We start from the raw sequence: 24927 nt of genomic DNA, 5'->3' as shown, positions 1-24927 counted from the left end.
CTTGTTTCATTTTTTTAACTAAACGCACGTTTTTTTCTTCGCTCGGTGATTAAATCACAATCTTTTTTTTATCTTTGTTATTTCCTCGTGTGATTGCGAGCAGCTTATTTAGTTTATCAGTTTATCAGTTATCTATTGAATTGACTTGCAAAGTGATTTTTTTTTCAAGCAAATGTAATCGGTATTAGAAAAGATTGTCTAAATGAAACGGAAAATGCTTGCTTTCTTTTTCGATAATAATATATAAACATAAAAATAAATTCTTTTCTTTTTTAAATAAATCCTATAAACTTGGTTTTTAAGATTTGAATTGGTTTGTTTTCATATTGAATAAATATTTTATAATTCTTAAGTAGATATGTGCATATCTCAGATGTATGTGCATATTGTAAATTAATTCAAGCATTTGCATCTCATAAATGCTCGTTAACTTACACGATAAGATTTCAAGTTTATGTTCCGATCATCAAAGTAATAATAAGCGAATATTTCTTCCAACATTGTTAATTATAGTAATAATAATTATAGTAATAACCAATTCGTTAAAATTAAATTATAATTTTCTTGCTTGCATTGTTTATAACTCGAATTCTTATTACGTTATTTCAATTATTCGCTAACGTCTGAACCGGTTTATATATTTAATTAGGACTAATGGAGCACGTATCTAACGATGATGAAACATTCACGCGGGTAAGTTTAATGCATAATTTATAGACAATTGTTTAGACTCAAAAGTATTTAAAAAAAAAATAAAATAAATATTTGACAGATTCTTGATTATTATAAATAAATAATTTGCACAAATTCGCTTGTATTTGTAATGCCAAGCACTATTATATTCTTACAATGATTGTAAAAATAGCTAGTAAACATATTATAAAATTGGATCTTTATGTTTATATTTTTATATCTCTGCACTTTTATAAATACATATAATAAAATATGTAATTGTAGCTTTATCCTAAATGCATATATGTGTATCGTAAAACATTTAGCTCTCTTTATTGTGGTGAAATATAAATTATATAAACTTTTACAAATGTCAAGATTTGCAATATTAATATTTGTAATTATTTTTTATTTTTTTATTTATTTATAGAGTACATTAATATATAAGTGTGCATAATTATTTTATAAATAAATTTAAAAATTAGAAGTTATTACAAATATTAACATTTTTTGCAAATCTTAGCATTTTTGCAGGTTTATAATTTATATTTCATAATGATAAAATAGGAAGGCAATAATTTCATAATTGAAGACAAAATTATAAGAATTATGAACATCTGTTTCATCATATTGTGTCTTTATTCATAAGTTGGAAATTCTTTTTCATTGTTAAACGACTTTCTGTGGTTCTTTAATATTCTCAGTTAAATAAGTCAAAATTATTATGTAAATAATTCAGAATTATCATGAAAGAGAATATCTTCACGAGAGAAATGTCAAGGATTTTTCTGCAGCTGTTTAGTTTGGATTTACCTTCATGCGTGAGCGATGATTTCTTTGTCCTTGGTGATATATCGGTACAACAACCCCGACAACAGTTGGAAATCCCGACAACGGCAGCTATAGTGATGATGATGCGGAATAATTTCCTCTTCGCAGAGAGAGGAGAAAGAGTCTCCAAAGTCTATTTTCGTCCGGCTGATAGTTCATTGTTCTTACATGAAACGCTCGATTCTAGTGCAGCAACATTCTTTTTCGAGTGACTAACTCAAGAACGATCCAATCAATTTTAAATAACGGATGAAATCTGTTTTAAAATTATAATTCTTTCAGATCTCTCTTTGAGGGTCAACCGCCTGAAATAGTTGCCTTTAAGATATAAATTGCTTTGAGATATTAATTTTCCTCTCTTCTCCCCTCCTCTCTAATTTGTAATCCGATATATCTTTGCCGCATATAGTTTCCAGCAACAAAAAAAAGATATTGCTACAAAAGCTAAGTAATTATCTTTCATCTTATCTATTTTTTCTTTCTTCTGAATCGTGAATTATTCTTACAAAGTTGTTCGAGCAATTTATCTTAATATAATTTTTATATTCTTTCTCTTTCCCTTTTTCAAAATAATTATAAATAAACTATATATTAGCTAAAATATATTATATATAAACTTGAAAAATTTAATTTAATAAAAAGTAGCACATATATTGATGGTAAATATCCTCTTTTATGTATATCTGCCAAAAGTAAAATAGAATATATATATTTATTAAAATTATATAGAAGTAGAGAGAGAGAGAGAGAAAGAAAGTAGAAAATCAACAGAATGTAATAATATATTAATGTTAATGGATAATAACGCTACTTGTTTTCACTTAGGCAATTATTTTCTGACTTTCGAGACTGCAAAGTTTTTATAAATTTAATCTATGTAATTTAATTGTGTTATATAAAATTTATTTTTCAATATGTTCCAAGACAAAAGAATTTTTCAAAAAACAGATTAGGCTTCAAATCAAGAAATGCAAGAAAGAAAAGTTTTTAATAAACATGTAAAAAAGCATCTAAATCAGTAGTTGTTTGATTCTTTTATTTTTGATTAATCAAGTTTTACTAAATTCATATATATATATATATATATATATATATATATATATATATATATATATGAATTTAGTATATATATATATATATATATATATATATATATATATATACATATATAGATATATATATATATATATATATATATATATATATATATATATATATATATATATATATATATATATATAGATATATATATAGATATAGACAATGTATATATATATATATATACATTGTCTTTACAAAATGGCAATTGCCTATATATTAAATACAACAGCTCACATACACAATTAGAGAATCACGTACATATGTTGCATGTAAAATTTTGTGTAGCTAAATAATTGTATAAAATTTTACATCATTTATTTTGTTTTTTATATTAATTGTTTCCAAACTTTTTAATATAAATGTTTTTACTTATTAAATAAAAAATTTTTTAAAGTTCACATATAATATAGTATAATTTTTCTCATCTAATTTACAAACATGTATATTTTAACTTTTTTTTAATCAATTTTAACAAGATCAATAATTTTGACAATCTTAATCTTGATATTGTTTTGATAACTAATAAAAAATCTTGCTTTGATTTTGTCTCGAATTTCGAAACAAGACGAGACAAGTCTCGTGCAAGCCTATTTAAGAGCGCAATGTGTCCCAATTATTATGGCGACATAACGGAAATTAACAATTTATCGAACGATTATTTTGAGCAACGATAAACGAAGCAAAAAATATAATTATTAAATCGCATCGCAAGAGACATTATCCAATTATCCAGCAGGATAACGGCGAATAATCATTTCGGAATCGATCATTTTCAAATCGTTGTAATTGTTGTATCGCGCGTTTGTAATCGTTATCGATATCGTATAAGCCGTGCACTTATCTTACCTTGTCTTGAGATACGATTACAGTAATAAATCGCAATGTCCGACGAAGTCTCCGGCGTGAAATTACCCGAGCGAGTGTAATTTTCTAATGCGAATACCGTAATTGTTATAATAATTATCTCGCGGTAACTTTTTGTCGTCGCTCTGAAAATCCGCGCACAACTGTAATACTGTAATTACTTCATGTGAAGCAAGTTGGTCGAGGTCGAGCATGATGAGATTTTCACAGCATTCCCACATAAATTGCATTTGTCGTTAATTCAAATGTAACTTCATTGACCGCGAGTTTATTTTTTTCTTATTCGGCCTGTGATATTTAGATTATTTTTTTGTTTAAAACGAAAATGTAATTACAATATAATATATTTTATGATAATGATAATATATGATAATATATTTTATGACTTATTTAACTTTATTATTTATCATGTATATAAATCATGAAATGTTTATTTTACATAATTATGAATTATTACATTTTTTTATGTATATACACATATATACGTTTTTATACACACATGTATGTACATATATGATAAAATGTGAATGCATAGAATCAATGATAAAAATAAATTTATGATTTAAATTAATCTTATTAAGTATGATATATGATGATATACATGAGCAATATTTATGACAAGTCTTATTAATAAGTTTTATACATATAATACGATATAAAGAATTACAGACAAAAGCAAGTATGTTAATAATATCTATCATAAATATTACTTTATCATATATCATTCTTGACATGGGAGATTAATTTGCAAATAGTTATTATCAATGATTTATACGAGCATGTAGATTGCTATCCTTGATCTGTTCATTCATATTTTATTATCTCTCCCTCTTATCAACGATAGAATCAATCGACTCGTAAACGTCCTTCGACATTGATTCGAATGTCACTACTTAAACATCGTAAGTTCAAACGTTTTCCTCGTTCTGCATCGGAGATTGCTCTTTAATATTGACGAATTTAACAGATTATTAAATCAACACAATGTAAGTGAATCGGGAAAGGGGAGAAGGGGAAGGGCATTTACGACTTGTGCTACTTCTCGTAATGCGACGTAGGCAAACTAAACCTTTCGAAATGGCGAATGTAAAATTTAAGTGGGACATGTCTTACATGCTTGCAACAACAACTACTGCACATGCATTATTCAGCCGTGAGACAAATGTATACCGTGTCCGTTGCGTACGGTGCTTGACCGCAGTTGCACCTAGCGTTAATTGACTTTAACATTAAATTTATGACTAGACCGTAAATGATGCTATATCGTAAATGTTAATATATACCAACGAACGGCGCTCATCAAGGCGCTCATTATCATTTTTCCTTCATGATTTTGTTAAGCGGGTTAGCATGAGAAAGACCAAGAAAGAGAGCTCCAAAACTGTACTAAAATATCCTCTTCTCTAATCGAGAAGCGGCATGATCAATAGATCGTTGAAAAAAATCGACGAAAAGCCGGTTCCATTTTTCAAGAGGCAAATGTTGTACAATTAGATTTGCACAAGACTCAAGGTAATGTTTCTAAAAATATTTTATTGATATTCAACATGATAACATTTTCGAAATTTTAAATCTTGTCTTGGTCTTGAGTGAATCTTTGTAGCAAAAACCTCATATTGTCTCGAGCTTATTAACAATTTTTCTCTAATACTGATTGTTTAAAATAATATATATTTAATTAATATTTATTATTAACGTAATCTTTATATAATATAATTTAAATAAATAATTGTATAAATGGTTGTATAAAATTTTTTTATTTTTATAAAAATTTATAATATACATATATATAAATATTTAATACAAATATTTTTATTTATTAAATGAAATTTGTTAAGTTTATAATATAGTGTATATAATACAGTGATATTTTTTTCATCTAAAATTTTTACAACTATATATACATATTTTAGCTTTCAAAAATCTATAATCTGGAACAATTTTAGTCTTGGTATTATCTCGATTAATTAATTAAAAGTCTCAGTCTTGTTTCGAATCATGTATCTTGTTTCGAATTTTGAAATAAAATGATAAATTATTGATATCTTGTATTGATATCTTGTGCAATCCTAATAGCAAGAGTACTATTACATGACGAATAATATATTATTCGAATCTGAATAATTTATTATTCTGTTTCTCTCTCTTTTTATATTAATTGAAGCAATTATTTCATCTTATCGCGTGTTGAAATCGCATGTAATATTTCCTCGGAACAATTGCGAAAATCTTATTGCTGACATTGTGAAAATTTGATACCATAATTTCATGCAATTGCATCTCGCAATTATTCTTCGGAGTTGCAATTTTTGTTATCTCTGTTGCGTCTTATTTTCACGTAATTCGAACAACCCTGTTTCCTCGTATTCTTTCTGGTGCATCTTCGTCATTGTTATTGATTGTCCGACATTTATTACTGCGATTAGCGTTAAGCGTTTGTCACAGCTGTCGCGTGTTTCTTAAAGTGGAAAATTATCGATAGAAAGATGCTCGTAAAGCGCGCATTTTCTTTTAGTGCGAAAATAAAAGCGTTTTAAGAACTCGTTTCGGCATCGGTTGACCTCATTACCTACATTTTATCGAGGAACCGAATGAGAACACAGTAAGGGAAAGAGCGGGGAGCCTCGAAACAAAATGAAATGAACGAGCCCACGAAAAAAGTATATCGGTCACACAAATAACGGCATTGGTTCTTTATGGATTCGACCGAAATAAGAGAAGGAGATAAAAAATGACAGAGATTTATTGGTCTCTAATAAAGATCGAATTTCTCGCTTATATTGAAATGAAAATTAAACAAGTTAGAGACTTGATTAAACATGTGATTCTGCATATAGGAAATAAAAGTCTGCAAAAGAGAATAAAAGTCGACAAAAAAAGACGAACACGAGGGTCAGATTATATTTTTATTAATATGTAAAAATTTATTAATAAAAAATCTGTAAAATATCTCTAATTCTATCTTCTTTTTTTAAAACTTGATTAGTACATTTATATTCATCTTTTTTCTGATTATTTTTCTGAATAGCAATAAATTCTATAGAAACATGTTTTTTCAACAACAAAAAAATATATATCATATATAACAATTTTTTTATAGTGATATATATTTTCGTTTTATCAAAGATCATTTGTATACTTTATTATAATGTAAATTGCATTATAAGGAGAAAAATATCATATATTTTTATGTTAAAGTATCGAATTTTTATAATCAACATTTCGTAAGTGAATTTGTATTAAAACGATTATTTATTTAATAATTTTTAAAAATTTAAGTGAAGAAAAAAAAGAGAACTGACTCACACATATAAAACAATTAATTTTTTTTTTTTTTTTAATACAGCAAAGTAAAGCTTTCACGAAAAGTATGTAGGTCTTCTCTTCGAAAAGGAGGAGCATTAAAGAAGGAGAAAACCAAAAAAGAATAAGAAAAAATAAAGCGAAAAAGTATCACTTCTCCCCTCCAGTAGCGAACCATCGTAAGCGGCAGTTCACTTGTCATGATGGGTCCCAATGTCTCCGATTATTCATTTAACGGGACTTGCACGTCCACGACGGCCGGAGAATGATGATTTCTCCAGAAGACGGCGAGTTTGGAGTTCGACGTTGCTCAGTCTTCTTCTATGCGGGTGCGCGCGTGGACCGCTCCGATTCTCTGCGCCGACAGAACAATAGTCGTCGAGTTTCTTTGATAGTTTCGGCGAAGCACGAATATCGTCCAATGGGCCTCGTGGAAAAAAAACCGAGCGGGAAAAAAAAATTATGATTATTTTTTCGAATCGCGGTCCTTTTGCGATATCGGAGAAACATAGACTGATCGTCTCTTCGATGTAATTCGATTTGATTTTCTTAATAATCTGATGCGCAATCATTCCCAATGTGTTTAATATATTATGCTCGATGCGACAATGATATAATTATTCGATTGTCGAATGTGTGCGTAAATATTATTGTAAAATTATTCAACATTTAGTTCGCGCTACTTAACATCTCGTGACGAAATACATTTTCACGTGTAACTGCGAAGGACGGGCTAAAACTTTTGTCACTTCGCGGTTCGTTGCATGATCTTCTCGTAAGTCTATAAAGGGGTCTCTTAGGTGTCAGTGACGTAAGAATCCCGTCTCTCACAACATTTAAATGAAACGTGCACCACAGCCACGTGGTGTTTAGACCGACAGTGAACGTCGAGGCGACTAACTGCGCGAATATTATCTCCAGACGACATCCGACAAGGACTTGTTTCCATAAATTCTTTTGTTTCATCAGTACAATCTTCTTCAAATTGAATTCGATACAAACGATCGTAGCCATTCAAATTAGATTCGTCGAATAATTGAAAAATAAACAGACAAGAACAGAGTATCGATTAATAAAGTTCGCGAGGAGCCTGAATGACAGAGTTGTGAAAGAAATTATCGTAGTCGAAGAGAAAAGTTTCAAGAGTGTAGGACGATACATACGAGCAAGAAAAAAAAGGAGGTCTTGAAATTTAAATATTTATTATTCGACAAACATTCGAGGTTTTTAGTGTGTGTGTGTATGTGTGCGTTGCAACGATAATCCGCGTAAATCTTAAACCAGTCGACTTTGAAATCTCTGCCGGCACGCACCTCGCACGGCATATCCGTTTCTTCGCGAACGTGTTAGCTCGTTAAACAGTCCAACACGGGTTCCGTACTATCTAACGTAAGTTGATGCGACAACTTCGATTCGATTCAAGTAATAGGTTTCCTCGACAGACTTGCACTCGCTGAATTAAATAAATCTCGAATTAACTTAAACCAAGAACGGAATATTAAATAATCTTTTAATCTCGATGTCGTATACATATTTCCAAGTTTAATCAATTTTTATTTCGTATCATTTTCTACGCAAATATTTTACAATTATGATAATTTGTATCATATCATATCGTAAAAGCTTGTGACATGTGTATCATGTGGTTTTTTTATTTTCTCTCGGAAGGTGTTTCTGGAGCATCGGGGCAAAGATGAGGTAGGACAATTAGTCGGTGCCAAAACCCATGGCGCAACACCGTTAGTTATGGCATGTCGGAACGGACATTACGATGTGGCAGAATACCTCATTGAAAAATGCGGAGCGGACGTGGAGCAGCCCGGGTCAGGTAAGACCGCAGTCATCCTTTCATTAACGACTTCGTTCTATCTGTCTACGGGATAATCTTCAAACCGAACTGCGCGAATAATGGTTTTGCTTAAAAATTTTCATTTTTATTTATTTTTTTCTATAAAAATTTACGATTAAAATTCTTTTTCAAATATGTTAATAGAAAAAATTGTGATCGTGGTTGGTCAGAAAAGTCCAGTGAGATAAAACTATGATAAATTGCGTTTTTTATTATCTCAGATTTTATCCTATAAAATAAATCGGCAAAAATTATAAAAATAATTAAAATATGTAAAATATATTTATATAACTTTATGCAAAAAGATATTTCTACTTTAATGAATAATTCATACTAATCACTATAATTTAACAAATGAAATCAATTTAATAATAGTCTTTTTTAATCTAAATTAATATGTCAAATTTTTAAAACAAAAAACTTTAGAAATATAAATGTTATTAAATTTTATATTAATTTTTACTTTAATAAGAAAAATGTGCAATAATAATAACAGAATTAAAAATTTGTATCAATATAAATCTGGTTCGCGTTTATCTTTCAACATATTCTAACAAAAAACTAATTTATTTACTACGTCGATTCCTAATCTAGTTACAGATTCATTTTGGATAAAGCTTAAATTAGAAAACACTTAATTGACGAACATCAATAAAAAGATTTTTTATTTTAAAATTTTTAACAGAAAAGACCAATTTTTACTGGTTTTTTTCCTAAATTACTGATTTTTACCACACACATAGATTTTACCCAAAGAAAGATAGAATTTTGTCAACCCTGATTGTGTAGTCGTTACGATAAATATTCTGTATACTATAACGCTGGTATAATCCATTGCAACAATTTGCATTGCACATATTGCATTATTACACAATTAATTTTATTTATACGATTGTTATGTTTTCGTCATTATTTTTTTCGTAAAACACTTTAATTTTCCGCTTTGTTACTAATTGCGATATTTATTTTTCAATATTTCTTTCCGAAAATAGTGGTTTTCGAAGGCGAGACAATCGAGGGCGCACCACCTCTATGGTGCGCGGCTGCCGCTGGTCATTTGGCCCTTGTTAAGCTGCTGGTGAGACGAGGTGCCAAAGTGAACTCCATCACGAAAACGAATTCCACGCCTCTTCGGGCTGCATGTTTCGATGGACATTATGATATCGTCAAGTTTCTAGTACAACATGGCGCAGGTAACATAAAATTCGTAAATTATGTAACAATAAATACGGGCTCTTAAAATAATATGATATAAATTGATAATACATGCTAATAAAAATCAATCGCACGAGAATATACGAAAATATAAAAAAAACATTAAAATAAGAAAACTTTTGAATTCTTCAAATGTTTTTTTATTTTTGCCTATTGTCGTGCGATTGACTTTTACTAGCTCATATTATTAATTTACATATCGTAAATTATGTATTTTCCTGCTAAAAATATTCAGCTGTAGAATTACTGTCAGCATGTCATGATTCTTAATATTCGGTAAACAACAAGAGTATTGCCAATGAAATGCAGTCTTTCTTAAACACTGTTATAATATAACATTATTATAATATAACGTGGAAGTAACAAATAATATAATTTACATGACATAAAAACTGTAATATGGTTATTTTGCAACATTAAAAAATAGTAACATCAAATATATTATTGTATTATATCGTTATACACATATTTCCTCGCGCGACTACTAATTGATTAATTCGTATTTAATTTTTCACCGTGAAATAGATATAAAGACAAAAGATGAGTTGCTAACATAAGATCCAGTATATCCAAGTATATATCTTTTTGTCAATTTAGTTTCTAATACAATTCTAACAAGGAATTCACAATATTAAACAAAATATTAAGCAATATTTAAAGTTATATTTAGAGTAAGAGTAAATGAAGAAAAAATGCAAAGAATTTATTTGGAAAAATATAAAATGTTTGTAAAAATTAATATAATTTCGACAAAATTATATTTGTGGAATTTATTCCCTAAAAAATTTTCTTATCACACAATTTTTTCTACACATAAAAAAAAATTACAATTTATATCACCAAATGTTTAAAATACCTTTTTTGACTTTACAGATATCGAGATGGCAAATCGACACGGGCACACATGTCTGATGATTGCTTGCTACCGGGGTCACGTGAAAATCACAAAGTTCCTACTCGCTCTGAAAGCGGATGCAAATCGCAAGTCCGTGAAGGGCAACACGGCGCTACACGACTGCGCCGAAAGCGGATCCCTGGAGATACTGAAGATACTTGTCGAGCACGGCGCTCAGATGGACGTGGACTCTTATGGGATGACGCCACTTCTCGCGGCAGCAGTAACAGGTTAAAGCAGAAAGTTCCACGCACCACTCGAAGGTTCCCTTAAGATAGTTTATTTTGCTCATCTGAAGCGATCTGTTCCGCGATGATTAGACAACTGAGAGAGAATGGCGAGCACTAATCGAAAACATTTTTTCGCTTTCCTTTCTTCAGGTCACACACATATCGTCGAGTACCTCATAGGCATTCCGCAACTTTTCAGCAGGAAAGAACGCATCGATGCGCTGGAGTTGCTCGGGGCGACGTATGTGGATAAGAAGAGAGATATGATAGGCGCTCTGCAGTTCTGGAAGCGAGCTATGGACGAGAGGTACATATCTAACATCTCCGTATCCTATCTCAGCAATCGCATTTTTTATATTGGAAGAAATTTTTATATGTAATTTTAAGTATACTTTTCAAATATATAACAGGAATTTTTATAAGTATAGAATAATTTTGTTTTATCTAAATTCTTTAACACGAATATAAGTTTGATCTTTTCTCTTTCTCTCATTTAAGAAAAATTAAATTAACGTTATATATTTTGCAATCTTTCCTTAGATATCGAGGAGACGGCCCGATGATATCAAAACCTGAATTCCCGCATCTTGTAGCTGCTTACGATTTCGCCCGAGAGGTAGTCGAACCCGAGGCTTTGGACGATTTGTTGGCGGATCCAGACGAAATGCGCATGCAGGCACTGGTGATTAGAGAACGAATATTAGGACCGGCTCATCCGGATACGAGCTACTACATCAGATATCGCGGAGCGGTTTATGCGGACGCGGGTAAATTTCGTCGCTGTATCGAGCTGTGGAATTATGCTCTCGATATGCAGCAGAGCATGCTGGAGCCGCTAAACCCTATGACGCAGAGCTCTCTATTCAGTTTCACCGAACTCTTTAGCTTTATGGTGGGTGAGGAAGGCAGACAGACAACTAGGGGTCGCAGAGTACCGCCGGTAAAAAGAGAAGATCTTTTGAAAGTCTTCGAGAAAGCTGTGAGTATGAAAACACGATGTTGTCATCTGCAAATGTGGCCTGATGATCGACATTTATCGTTACCTTGTAAAAATAATTTACAGGTTAACGAAGTAGCAAAAGGAAAGCAAATGTTGGACAAAATGAGCGATTTGGCGTGCGACCGCGATTTAACATTCTTAAACAGAGTCCTCGTAATTACCCTACATTTGGCGTGTCTGTTAACACGTGAGACTGGAGAGAAGGGTAGCGAAGAGTACATCGCCTTACATAAGGAGTTGTACAAGCTAGTTCGAATAAATGCCAAAGGCAAACAGGTGAGCGACCATCAATGACTAATGAATAAGAATCGAGAGAAAGGCAACTTTTGATATCTACGCCTCTGATTTTGCGTTACGTTTTTTTTTCAGGGTCGTGACGCGCTGCAATTAAGTCACAGCGAAGACGGTGCCCTAGTTGGTAGATATCCCACATGCAAATTTCCATCTCCTGATTTAACCAAAGCTCTGCTAAGAGTAGGCGCGGACGTAACTGCCAGGGATAATGACGGGAACACGGCACTTCATTTGACTGCACTGTTGCGTCCTTGGCGGCCGGTCTTATCGATCGATCTGCTCGACGCCGGCGCGCATCTCGATGCTGTCAACAACGATGGCAAAACATTCGAGATGCTGTTATGCGATAAGGAGCTTTACGATTCGATTTATCCTCTGAGATACACCACACTAGCTTGTCTTGCTGCGCGAGTGGTTAGAAAGACGCAAAATATTAGTAGAGTACCCCAACACCTTCGCGCTTTTGTCGAAATACACTAGCAATATTAAGAAGATGCAAATGAATACGCACGCGCGCAGGACATGAGACCGCCGTTCTTGAGTGACTACGGCAGTCATCTCATCCTAATTGACTGATTATGAGAAAATTTAACGAGAGTTTCATGGAGAAGTGATAATTCGGATGTTGCTGAATCTGATTTATTTATTCTGGCACTGAAACTCGTCTTTTTATATCGAAATAAAGGTAAAAGATTGTTTCATAAAGTACAATTCTTTTAACCAACAGAATACTATATATATGTATATGAAGCACACATGATCCCAAAAAGATCTCTTAATTATTTCCTCCGATATAAAACATGTTTTGCAATAAGATTTTCTCAAAAAAATTAAAGCATTTTTGTTTACATTTTACAATTGGCATGTTTTTTTATTTTACTTTATAATTAATTTATTCAAGATTTATATAATTATTTTATAAAAAAAACGAAGTACAAAAGTTTCTAGACAATAAAAGTCGTATTTATGTGTGTTTCGCTTTTAAAAGTATTGTCCAATAAAATATTGTATACATCATTTTAATACGACTATAATATTTGACGTTGAAATACTTTCATAAAAAGAATGAAAAAATTAAAATACTTAATGCAAAACATAATTTGATCCTCGTTTCTATTTATTCTGATTCATAACTTTTTCTCAATATGCACTTTATAGTTATATTAACTAAATATCTTATTGGATTTGTTATTAAAAGTGTGTTAGGGTACGGCGATATTTTCATTGAAACGGAACGATCGTCTATACGGCTTTTTTAACAATTTCTTGTTTGCCATCATTCTTGTTGAGATTAGTGAATTAGATGAGTGTCGATGATATATTTCTCTTTGGATAGATCTCTTTGGTATCGAGTGTGCAATGATACGAAAGACTAAATCTTTATGAATAAGTATTCATCGACATTGTAACGCGGTGATATTGAATGTGGGGATATTGAATATTGTGATTTTATTATTACGAAGTCGGTTAATTAAAGGCCTCTCCCTTATACATAAACCCCGCGCAAGCCATATTATATATACATACCACGTTGATGATTGCTTAGTGATAACGATAAATATATATGTTGAATTCAAGAGTGTGTAATCTTAGAGAAATGACTTTTTACCTTGCTGTATAAATAAATAAAAAGAAAAACATGGATTTGTAATAAAAGTTTTCTGATAAACAATGAATATGATAATAATACAATTCTACATTTACGTATGCTACTCTGTGTGTAAAAAAGGGACATAAAATTGCGTTTATATCTTTCGTTCCAGCACGCCTCGAAGCACATCGCGCAAATTATTTTAGATTTTATTCGTTCATTAATATTCCCAGGGCAAATGATAGCAATCGGAATTGATAATTTATTTGAATAAGCAATGAATTTTCTCACCTTTATTTCAAAAAGATGCAATAATTCATACATATATATAAACTATATAGAGACACGTCACTACAAAATTGCATACAATACATATAAATGAGCATGTGATGTTCAAGGTGCCTTTTGCTTTCGAGGTGAACGATATTACACTCTTTTATCAAACGCGATTGTTTACACCATAAAGACGAATTTGTACGAAATTATCCGTATATACGTGTTACGCGATTTTATATAAGTTTTACATGTTGCATTCAAATTGTTTATCTTATTATTGACATATTATTACCAATCATTAACTCTATCATTGTCATGCTACACTAAGACGTGCATTACAATTCTCTACAAAGACGGTATCTTTGCACTTAATCCCTGTATCGAAAGCTATTTTATAATGTAAAGATAGACGGAGTAAAACAATACAGATGTAAAAGTATTCCGTTGTTCGCTTTTTTTTTTTTATTCTATGCAACTTACCGTCCCGCAAGATTCGACGTCGCTCGCGATAGTTTTCCTGGAAGAACAACATATTTGCGTGAGGTGACTGTTTGTCGGCTGTTAAAACTTACCTGATTTGTCACGTTGGAATAAATATCTCTCGATCTGACCTGTGGAAATAATTAATGACATCCACGTTGTATTTATATGTCCCACTATAATAAAAGTATTCCTTACGATACAGTAATTTGTACATATATTATGTCACTCTGAGGAAAAAATGCTTTTCTCGTAAATATATTACACAATGTATGGCAAGATAACAAATATTCCCTTTGAAATCGATGGACCTATTAGTGCGAAAGTACAGGACAACTCTTGTATTATGTATCGGAGCCCCTGACTAACATCAATGATAACAAAAAAAGGGACGATCCCACATCTCTTCTCGAACTCGTGGGAATTTAATTTAAATGCCGATGGAGAGGATGATTCAGTCATAAAAAAATTTTCCCAATTTCTATCGTCAGTTGTAGGTAAAACGTCGGAGAAGTTTAGGAACACACTTACCATAGAATTATTATGTTTAAAACTCTCTGGAAAGATGCGAAGTCCCGCATGTGATACAGATCGACAGAGATTGTAATAAAAAACTAATACATTGGAATAGATACAAATCATCGATACACGTAGAAGATCTTGCCATCGACCTCCATAATACTACAGTTCTACACACAGAATCACCCGCACCACGTTGGGAAAACGATGAGAATTATATTCCGTGTTAATCATCCCTTTCTCGGTCACCTTTCTATTAAAATTCATCGATTCAGCTCATTTTTTCGGCCGTACAATAAAAATACTATTTAAAAGCTATTGGAGACGAAGAACATTACTTATGACATATACGGATGAATTTCCCCGGCAAGCTTTGTTTTTAAATTGTCTAATGAACTTTGACAGAACAGATAATTGTTGCTAATCAGGGACACATAACCGTCTCTCTCTTTCTTCTTAGAACCTCTTCGAAAATCGGGGGAGAAAAAGTATCTCACCTGCGATGTTTGAACGAGCATTTTTTCCCATTGCGCAGATTATTGACGTCCCAATATGCGGAAGATAATCAGGAGAGCGATCTGTATTTAAAGATGCGTTAATAAACAAATGGACTCATGTTTGTTCAAATGCAATGCGTTTGTAGAACACTCGTCGATTTTTTTTTTAAACGCATTACATTTAAACATGTGCTAGACTCACTTTCACAAGATCCGTACAAATCGACATAAGAGAGTGTGGCGCCACTTAAAAAATTATAATAAAAATTCATACAACAGCACAGAAATAAAACACAACGACCAGTATGTTTTTTTTGTAGTCAAAACGAATTTGGATTTTATTCAATCACTGAGATTGCGGTTATACAAGAGTGGTTATACAATGCACAGAATGTTCCTCGAGATCTACATGGCGAGAGAGAAAGGAGTAATGTTTACCAAAAAAATAACTAAAATATTTCAATATACAATCTTGTCTATTGTTGAAACAATTTAAATCTCTTTCATGTACATACTGAATAGACAAGAAGATTAAACAGTCGACAATTGACTTTTCAAGTCAAGAAGCTTAATTTATTTTTTGGTAAACATACTACGGTGCATAAAACGCTGAGCAATTTAGCCGAATTTAATCATCCAATGTTATAAAGGTATCCAATGTTCGTTCGCCGAAGTCTCGAAGCGAGTGTGAACCGAGAGAGGATCTTCCTAAAAAATGGACTATAGAAAATTTCTCGTATGCTGCACTTAGGTCGTTAAATTGTTTACAGCGACAATAGTACGAATGTGATGCAGCAAAAAAAAACAAATAATAATAATAATAATAATAAGAATAATAATAATAATAAATTGTGTGATTTCGCAGAAATCGTGGCGACGAAGCGCTGTTCCCTGTCAATCATCACGATATGCCTTTTATTACGCAAGAAAATACGAACAATGCGATGAAAATCCAACACATAATTCACGATCTGCATAATATAAGATTGCAAACGAGCATACCTATATCTCGCAAGCCGGGAATCTTAACTGTTTGAGCGAATAACGATTTTATAGCGTTAAAAGTGCATTTTTACGATCGAAAGATTATCCTTTCGATTTCTACCCCTTGCTTGTGGACCCAGCTGTGAAGCGAGCAAAGCGTCACTTTAGACCGGAACGATGGAGAACCGATCAATCTCTCGTCATGATAACTAAGAAGTAAAGACTTACAGACTATAGATTCGCTAATTACTGTAAATAACCTGTAAATAGTAACTGTAAATAACCTACACACTGAAAAGAAACCTACTGATTTACAGTAAGATCATCATGAAACCTAAGCCTAAGCAACTATAGTCACGATCGCTAGAAAAAACTGATTTAAGAAGTGAACAATTAGAGTAAAGACTTCCACTGTAAAAAGGAACGATAATTTGGTGATAAACAATGTAGAATCGAAAAGTTGAGACGGTAAAGAGAGGGGATGCAAGGGTGATCGTCAGTAGTCGACACGACTGTTTCAACGTTGAGTAGCCATCACATAAACACGACTTGCTGATCTTCTGAAGACAGATACTTCGCATTCACTGTCCTAAGTTCTCTGCCAGATAACTAGAATGAATTTCTAGTATTGTCACCAGGAGCGGAACAATCCTTCACAGACGACACACAAACACCCATCTTCCTTACGCTGCGTCAATAAGTTATGGTTAAGCATCGAAAGTTCGGCAATATAATCTTTTTTATCAACATTACCTTAAATCCGTCGAGACTATCTCTTGGCTTTTTAATATAGACGCACATCAATCGTCCTGCCATCAATGCGTGATCGATTCATCATGGCTAAATACCATTATTAAGGAAAACTCGTTCATATAAACACGTTCGTATAAACATTTTTTTTTCTCAATAATTATATATGATTAGCATATTGACAAGTATTAATTGACCGTCTCTCCTTATTCTATTTTGGATCTCGCAGTTAATAATTTAAAAAATACAGAAATAACCAATGATCAATCAAGTATTTTTTCTAAAGAAAATGTCTAAATCTCCATCACTTTAAAAAAGGATACTCACAGCACGCTCAGCATCCCATTCAGATGCGAATCGTACCATGCCCATGTCTGCACCTCTCATTTCTGCAAATTTTACCTCTCCAGCATCTTGAAATTTATCACGTAGCATTTGCCATGTGGTATTTGGAGGTAGCTATGTAACAAGAAAAATTATTAAATATTAAATCGTGAAAAAAAAACTGAAAAACGATATGATGATATGCAAAGTATATACATACATTGCCTATAAGAATGGTATCTGACATTGGTCGTGAACCATTGGAATTTTGTCGATTACCGCCACCACTTTGGCCTTGATTCCCGGAAAAACCACCGCCACCACCGCCGGAAACTCGATCGCCATCTCCTCTACTAAATCCACCATCGAAGTCTCTACTACTGCCACCAAAATTGGAACCGCCAAAGGCATTGTTACCACCAAATCCTATGTCATTGTCCAACTTTGATAATCCACGAGGGGTAAACGAATTGTTTCCTTGTCCACCGGCCAAAGATGCCTGCAGACCGCTCAAACTACCTACACCACCGCCGAAATTATTTAGATTCGACGCCAATTCACTCGTCAGTGATGAATTCAATAACGAACTAGTAGTGAGATTGGCACTCAAACCGGCGCCGGCAAGACTAGCCTGAAGAGCAGCGGCATTCGTATTTGACAATGCTGATGCTGTGAACAGACCCGATCTTCTGTTCGCATTCAAAAACGAGATTTTAATTTATCTATGAAAATAGATATATAACTTACCTAATTGCGCAGGTACGACATTGTTTAAACCGGCGCCAAAAGCGCCTGCCGCTAAAACAGGCGCCGAAATCGGATTTACTACTGGTGGACTGTTCGCTTGAACGTTGGGAATGTTCCTAGCTACATCCAACAATCTATTACCACCAGCTCCAAGTCCCATGCCAATTCCCTTCAAACCTAAATTACAAAGTAAATTAATTTATATAAGAACATTGAGCATATATTACTTAAAAAACTGATGAATGTAAGTACCTTCTGGCAATTTGGGTGGCATGTCAGGTTCATTAGCTCTGTCAAGTCTAACGGTCATACGTCGGTCATACAATTGTTGATTGTGAAGCATTGAGATGGCTTGAACCGATTCCACTGGGTGATCATATTCGACGACTCCAAAACCTCTAGATTTACCATCTTTGTCTTTCCCCAATTCAACATGCAATACTTTTCCCGCCAATTTAAAAACTTCAAGTAATTTTTTCTCGTCAACTTTATAATCCAACTAAATAAACAAATAAAACGCGTATATTCTCAATGCACAATTATTATTATATCTTTTAATATATATATATAGACTTATGCTATACTCACATTAGCGACAAAAACTCTTGTAACCAAAGGACCATTGATACCTAATGACTCTAAAAATTGTGTACTAAGACCATAGGTATTTCCGAATTTATTGTCACCGCCGCCACCTCCGCCACCGCCGCCACCACCGCCTCCACCGCTACTACCACCACCACCACCACCACTGGGTGCAGACATATTTTGCCTTCCACCTCCTTGTGGCCTAGGAGGATCTCGGAATCTGTCATCTCGATTTCTATCATTGTTACGACCTGTGGCTAAACGACCATACTTATCGCGTTCCACATCAAAATCCTGCAAAATATACAAAATATATAATCAATACAATAATTATAATTAAGCTAAACATTACGGATAAAACAGGTAAATTAACATAAAATTCATTTTAAATTCTATCCTTTTTATTAAATCATTTAAAAGATGAAACGTTTCTACTTACTTCCTTAACAACAAGTTTCCTTCCTTTAATGTCATATCGATGCATTTTATCTACTGCTATTTTTACTGAGTCTGAATCTTCAAATTCTACTATCCCACATCCTCTAGGTTTATCGTTTTCATCAGTGAACAGTTCTACATGTGCTACCTTGCCAACCTCATTTCTAAACAAATCTTTCAGATCTTGCCAGCGAAAATCATAAGGAATGTTTGACACATATATCCGTCTGTCAGAAGCTTTCCTGCCACTGCGATCATTTCTCTCTCTGCTGCGATCACGGCTAGCTGAGTTTATACGATTTGGTCTATCTGATCTTCGATTACGGTCACGTTCTCTACTTCTGTCTCTGTCATCGTTATTCTGTGGTTGACCGCTACAATCAAATATGGCAAAGTAATTGTATATATATAAGTAATGTATGTGTATATATATGTATATATATAGTAAATTAACTTAATCATAATCAAATAAATTTTTTTTCAAACATTCAACACATACACACATGCACATACGTAAATGTAAAAGAGACTAAACAAATATAAGAAAAAAGATACATATATGAGAGAAACACGAGAAAAAATAAGGACATAAATAAAAGATTAAAGGCAGGATAGAATTTTAGGATTTATTTATGTCAGTGGCAGTACAAATTTCAGTGAAAAATATTAAGAATATAAAAATACTTTCATCGTAACAGCATTTGCATGAAAATTTATATCGCGGATACATTGCATCTTGCGTTTGCACACGTACACACACATCCATACACGCACGATTTCGCGGATTAACGAGAAATCTTACTACGCGATTAATCCGGACAATATCGTACTTACTCTTCCGTCTTTATCATTGTCGAAAGCCAGCTCTCGCGAACACTCTAAACACAATCTTACAAACTAGTTGTTAAAAGAGCACATCGAGTATATCGAGCGTCGTATAAAATGGCCGTCGCAGGAAATTGCTAGTCGCGGTCACGCACCGGATGTCACCACACTTGACGATAAATATTACTACGAAATTTGCATGTTTGAACAATTGCGAAACGTCCCCCCCACACGGTTCCTTCAAAGGCGAAAATTATTATATTAATATATTATTATATTATAATTATTCACACAAATATACACATTATTATTATAAACAAAAATTACTATATACACATTATTAGTATAAAATTACTATATACACATTATTAGTATAAACAAAAATTTAAAAATTATGTAAAAATTATAATTAAAAATTTTAAAAATATACATTATATAATTATTTCAAAATTATTTTATTATAATTATTAATATATTAAATGTGCATATTAAATATACATATTGCTATTATATATAAACTGTTTCTCATATTTTTTATGCTCGATCTGGTATTTTTTTCGTGAATTATGGTTTTATTTTTATAGCAAATTTTTAACCCTGTTATTCGCATTCTTCATCCAAAGAAAAACTTTTTTTCTTTCACAATTTGACAGTCATAATTTTTCTGTTTTCAAACAGCTGAAAGGAGTACATTTTTATCATCCACGTGCCAAGCACCACTTTCTCCGAGACTTCGGTCCATATTCTGAATCCTCTTTTATCGATAAAAGTGCCTCTAAAAGTGGCTTATAAGCCTTCTGATTGGCTATAAGCCACTTTTAGAGGCACTTTTATTGATAAAAGAGGATTCAGAATATGGACCTTCGAAGATGCGTTCAAAAATCCAATCTCTGGCGTGTTCGAATAGTACAGGTTCGTTCTGAGGTAAGTTACTAAACGTCATTGACCAATCACAGCCATTCCTCTGAAGAATGTAACCATAACATTCTTCAGAGGAATGACTGTGATTGGTCAATGACGTTTAGTAACTATATACGTCTATAACATAAACGCTCATACAAATTGGGTGCATCCAGAAGCACAACCGCTCACTGAGTGGCTAAGTAGCAATTGAATGTGATTGGTTTCTATCTTTGAATTCACCAATCACATTAGAGTGCTACTTAGCCGCTCAGTGAGCGGTTGTGCTTCTGGATGCACCCATTGTTTAAGCAAATTAATTGGCGGCAAGATAGAAAATTTCTTGAGTGTTTAGAAATTTTCTATTTTTTAACTAATCAACACGCTTAATAAATTTGCCAAATATATGACAAATCCAGTATCAGCTTCATGGGGTTTCGAATTTGTCGGAGCGACCACGTGCTCAATGACGTAAGTCACGCATGCGCGCGAGAATTACGTCCGAAGACGTTCGTCCCTCAAAGATCTCGATCCCGAAGAGAGCGAATCGCGAACCGTACATATTTTTTTTCGCATCAATCACTCGCCGGCGATGGCAGCCCAGTGGATTCGCACAGCAGTAAGTAGGCGAGCCGCCCGCGAAATTATCCAAGGAACTGTCGTCGTGCATAATCATTCCGCCCGCCTCTGCACGTCCTTCCAGCTCCGAGCAAGGTTAGAACCCCTCGCGAATCGTACCTCGTAGATCTTCCGTCTCGCTTTTGCTTTAGCACCATTTCCTCTATTTCTCTCTCTCTCTCTCTCTCTCTCTCTCTCTCTCTTCTCTCTATTACATCTATCTTCGTTTCTATAGCATCCTCTTAACGATATATAGTTCAACAGTTCTAATTCGGTAACAGCCTCCGTTTTCCGTCACGACCGTCCTCTCCACCTCCGTCGCGAAACTGGAGATTCTAATCGGTGTAATCTCGGCGAGTTTATTTATTTTAAGGGGATCTTCACGATTGTTCAAATCAACCTGAAATTTATTTTCCTTCGTGACCCTCAAAGTTGGACTCATCGAAATTTTATTTGTATCATGTATTTTGATCGCTTCTAGTCACACGGTATGTCGATGCTAATAGATCTCTTCGAAACTCACCGGAGCGCGGTTCTACAGCAGCCAGGTACACAAATGCACTCTCATCCCCGGAGACGGCATCGGACCCGAGATCTCTGCTGCGGTGCAGAAGATTTTTGATGCTGGCAAGGTATATCCCGTTTTCCGCAACTCTTCTTTATGTTTGCTTGTGGGAAAATTGCAGCTTCCATTCTGTAAAATGATCCAATTTATTGCATTGAAGTATTCATTTAAGTTCTCTAAGTGGATCCAATTGTAAGATGTAATTTAATATACTTCTCGCTATAACCTTTAGTGAATTGTCTGTGAATTTTTTGCATTTATATAGCATAAAAGAATCAATTTTTATTACTGAAATTGAAGAATAATATTAGCATAATATTAATAATAATTTATATATTTATATCTTGTACTCAAAAAATTGAGAAAAACTATTTTTTGTAATAAATAAAGACATCTTTGCAACATTTTGCTCAACTTACAATACAATTAGTCAGATAGCTTGAATTGCATAACATAATTATTCAATTCATAATATCTTTAAATATATGTATGCACTCTTGATTTTCTATCTAGAACCTATCTAGATAATATAAAAAATATTAATATTTATATTAATATTAACATTTAGGCTCAATAATAGATTTCCTTTTTTTTTTTTAAATTTGTATCTAAAATAATAGGTACCGATAGAATGGGAATCAGTTGATGTGACACCAGTGAAGGGTCCTGATGGCAAGTTTGGTATACCACAAGCAGCCATCGACTCTGTCAATAGGAATAAAATTGGTTTGAAGGGACCCTTGATGACTCCGGTAGGAAAAGGTCATAGATCTCTCAATCTTGCGCTCAGAAAGTAAGTCATCATGATTCTCGTGCAATCAAATGTAGTTAAAATTAACTCTGCAAGAATATTATCTGAATCTTATCTGAATCTAGCACAGCTGTGCCTTGCAAATAATACATGATTACATAATTATAATACTTTGATAATTACATGTGCTTTAAATATTTTACAGCTTATTTATCTGTCTTCTTGTCTGTTTGCAAATATTTGCAGGGAATTTAATTTATATGCTAATGTGCGACCATGTCTATCATTAGAAGGATATAAGACGTTATATGATAATGTCGACGTCGTCACTATCAGAGAGAATACAGAAGGTGAATATTCGGGTATAGAACACGAAATCGTAGAAGGCGTTGTACAGTCTATTAAGTTAATTACGGAAGAGGCTTCTCGAAGGGTAGCGGACTTTGCTTTTAAATATGCCACAGACAATAATAGGAAAAAGGTATAGATATATATATATATATATATATATATATATATATATATATATATATATATATATATAAGAAAATGTACGAAAGACTAAAATTAAACTAGCCAGATTAATTAAAATCTTTTTATAGGTCACTGCTGTACATAAAGCGAATATCATGAGGATGTCCGATGGTTTGTTCTTGAGGTGTTGTCGGGAAGCCGCGCAGAAATTTCCGTCTATCAAATTCGAAGAGAAATACTTGGATACAGTTTGTTTAAATATGGTGCAAGATCCAAGCCAATATGATGTGCTCGTTATGCCAAATCTGTACGGAGATATCTTGTCCGATATGTGCGCTGGACTCGTCGGAGGTCTTGGTCTCACACCGAGCGGGAATATCGGTTTGAATGGAGCCTTATTCGAATCGGTATGACCATTATTATGAAATCGCGAATAAATTTGACATTAACTTTTTATCAATTTTATCTTGTACGATGAAATTATATTTTCAATTATATTCTTTATTTAGGTACATGGAACGGCACCCGATATTGCCGGCCAAGATAAGGCAAATCCCACGGCGTTATTACTCTCTGCGGTAATGATGCTCAAATATATGGGTCTCAATAACCATGCAAAGATCATCGAGAACGCCGCTTTTGAGACCATCAAGGAAGCGAAATATCTAACCGGTGATTTAGGCGGTACCGCAAAATGCAGCGAGTATACCAATGAAATTTGTAAGAAGGTTATCGCTCAAACCAAATAAAAGGCAGATACTTCGTAATCGAAATTTAAACTGCCAAATACTCGTAGAATTCATGCGCCCGCGACGAAAGGGCTGCTATTTTCTACCATCTGTTAATATTCTGTATGCACAGTCTTGTATGTGCGTTTTCAGTGTAAATCTACAATCTGACTCGGATACTGTTGAGTATTCTCCCATTTTTGCATCCATCTTGTAACATATGTACATGTAGATATGTACATGTAAAAAATTATTTCTTGGATTTCTTATGTTCATGTTAATTCATTAGGCGTGTTACATCTCTTCTTGATTCTTGATGATCTGCTAAATATGGAACGACATTTAATTTCGTTCTATTCATGAGATGCGTGTACACCATCATTGTTTACGTCGACTGAACATTCTTGTATACGTGTATCGTGTATTATTTAATTTGTCCTAGATAAAGGGTCCTAGTAAAGATTGTAAAGATTAGCCATGTAAATTAAATAGTAGAAATGCTGTATCATAATTTTAAATAAAATTGTTACGCGAGACGTATGTTCTATAGCAAAATAGTTAAAAATGTCGAAAATCGCGCAGTATTACAAACTAATAAAAAATCTATAACTATATACT

The 24927-nt window shown here is 33.1% G+C and overlaps 3 protein-coding genes across 6 annotated transcripts in view; 2 read left to right on the top strand and 1 right to left on the bottom strand.

The window, feature by feature from the left end:
* The window catches only part of LOC145976963 (protein fem-1 homolog CG6966), a 32966-nt gene extending 18235 nt beyond the window's left edge, over positions 1–14731 (top strand). The window contains exons 1-8 of one of the 3 annotated variants that reach the window (XM_083108542.1): positions 640–693; positions 8440–8599; positions 9613–9813; positions 10709–10960; positions 11111–11267; positions 11501–11939; positions 12024–12236; positions 12330–14731. In XM_083108542.1, coding sequence (XP_082964668.1) covers positions 655–693; positions 8440–8599; positions 9613–9813; positions 10709–10960; positions 11111–11267; positions 11501–11939; positions 12024–12236; positions 12330–12734 — 1866 coding nt within the window. In that variant the 5' untranslated portion in view covers positions 640–654 and the 3' untranslated portion in view covers positions 12735–14731. Of the gene's footprint in view, positions 1–639; positions 694–7488; positions 8161–8439; positions 8600–9612; positions 9814–10708; positions 10961–11110; positions 11268–11500; positions 11940–12023; positions 12237–12329 lie in introns of those variants that run through there. The other 2 variants (XM_083108543.1, XM_083108541.1) reach the window with 2 other exon arrangements.
* Positions 14107–20440, bottom strand: Rump (heterogeneous nuclear ribonucleoprotein rumpelstiltskin). Of its 2 annotated transcripts, none has more exons than XM_083108544.1 (9): positions 20283–20440; positions 19450–19822; positions 19011–19304; positions 18675–18921; positions 18423–18599; positions 17896–18344; positions 17675–17810; positions 17355–17441; positions 14107–17289 (listed from the first exon to the last, which is right to left on the bottom strand). In XM_083108544.1, the coding sequence occupies exons 1-8, from the start codon at positions 20297–20299 to the stop codon at positions 17386–17388; spliced, it is 1749 nt and encodes a 582-aa protein (XP_082964670.1). In that variant the 5' UTR covers positions 20300–20440; the 3' UTR covers positions 14107–17289; positions 17355–17385. The 2 variants fall into 2 exon arrangements, with proteins under 2 accessions (XP_082964670.1, XP_082964671.1); XM_083108545.1 differs by having other exon boundaries at positions 17896–18194.
* Positions 20441–21633: 1193 nt separating this feature from the next.
* On the top strand, positions 21634–24923 carry Idh3a (isocitrate dehydrogenase [NAD] subunit alpha, mitochondrial). The gene is made up of 6 exons (XM_083108550.1): positions 21634–21792; positions 22298–22423; positions 22977–23149; positions 23354–23588; positions 23710–23988; positions 24091–24923. Exons 1-6 carry the CDS (start codon positions 21766–21768, stop codon positions 24328–24330), a joined length of 1080 nt encoding a protein of 359 aa, XP_082964676.1. The 5' UTR covers positions 21634–21765; the 3' UTR covers positions 24331–24923.
* Positions 24924–24927: the final 4 nt, after the last annotated feature.

The sequence above is a fragment of the Camponotus vicinus genome, unplaced genomic scaffold (genome assembly GCF_025532165.1).
Source record: "Camponotus vicinus isolate PSW18456_S1 unplaced genomic scaffold, iyCamVici1.0 SCAF_9, whole genome shotgun sequence".
Lineage (NCBI taxonomy): Eukaryota > Metazoa > Arthropoda > Insecta > Hymenoptera > Formicidae > Camponotus > Camponotus vicinus.
The sequence above is the reverse complement of the archived record's forward strand: the minus strand, read 5'-3'. Positions and strand labels throughout refer to the sequence as shown.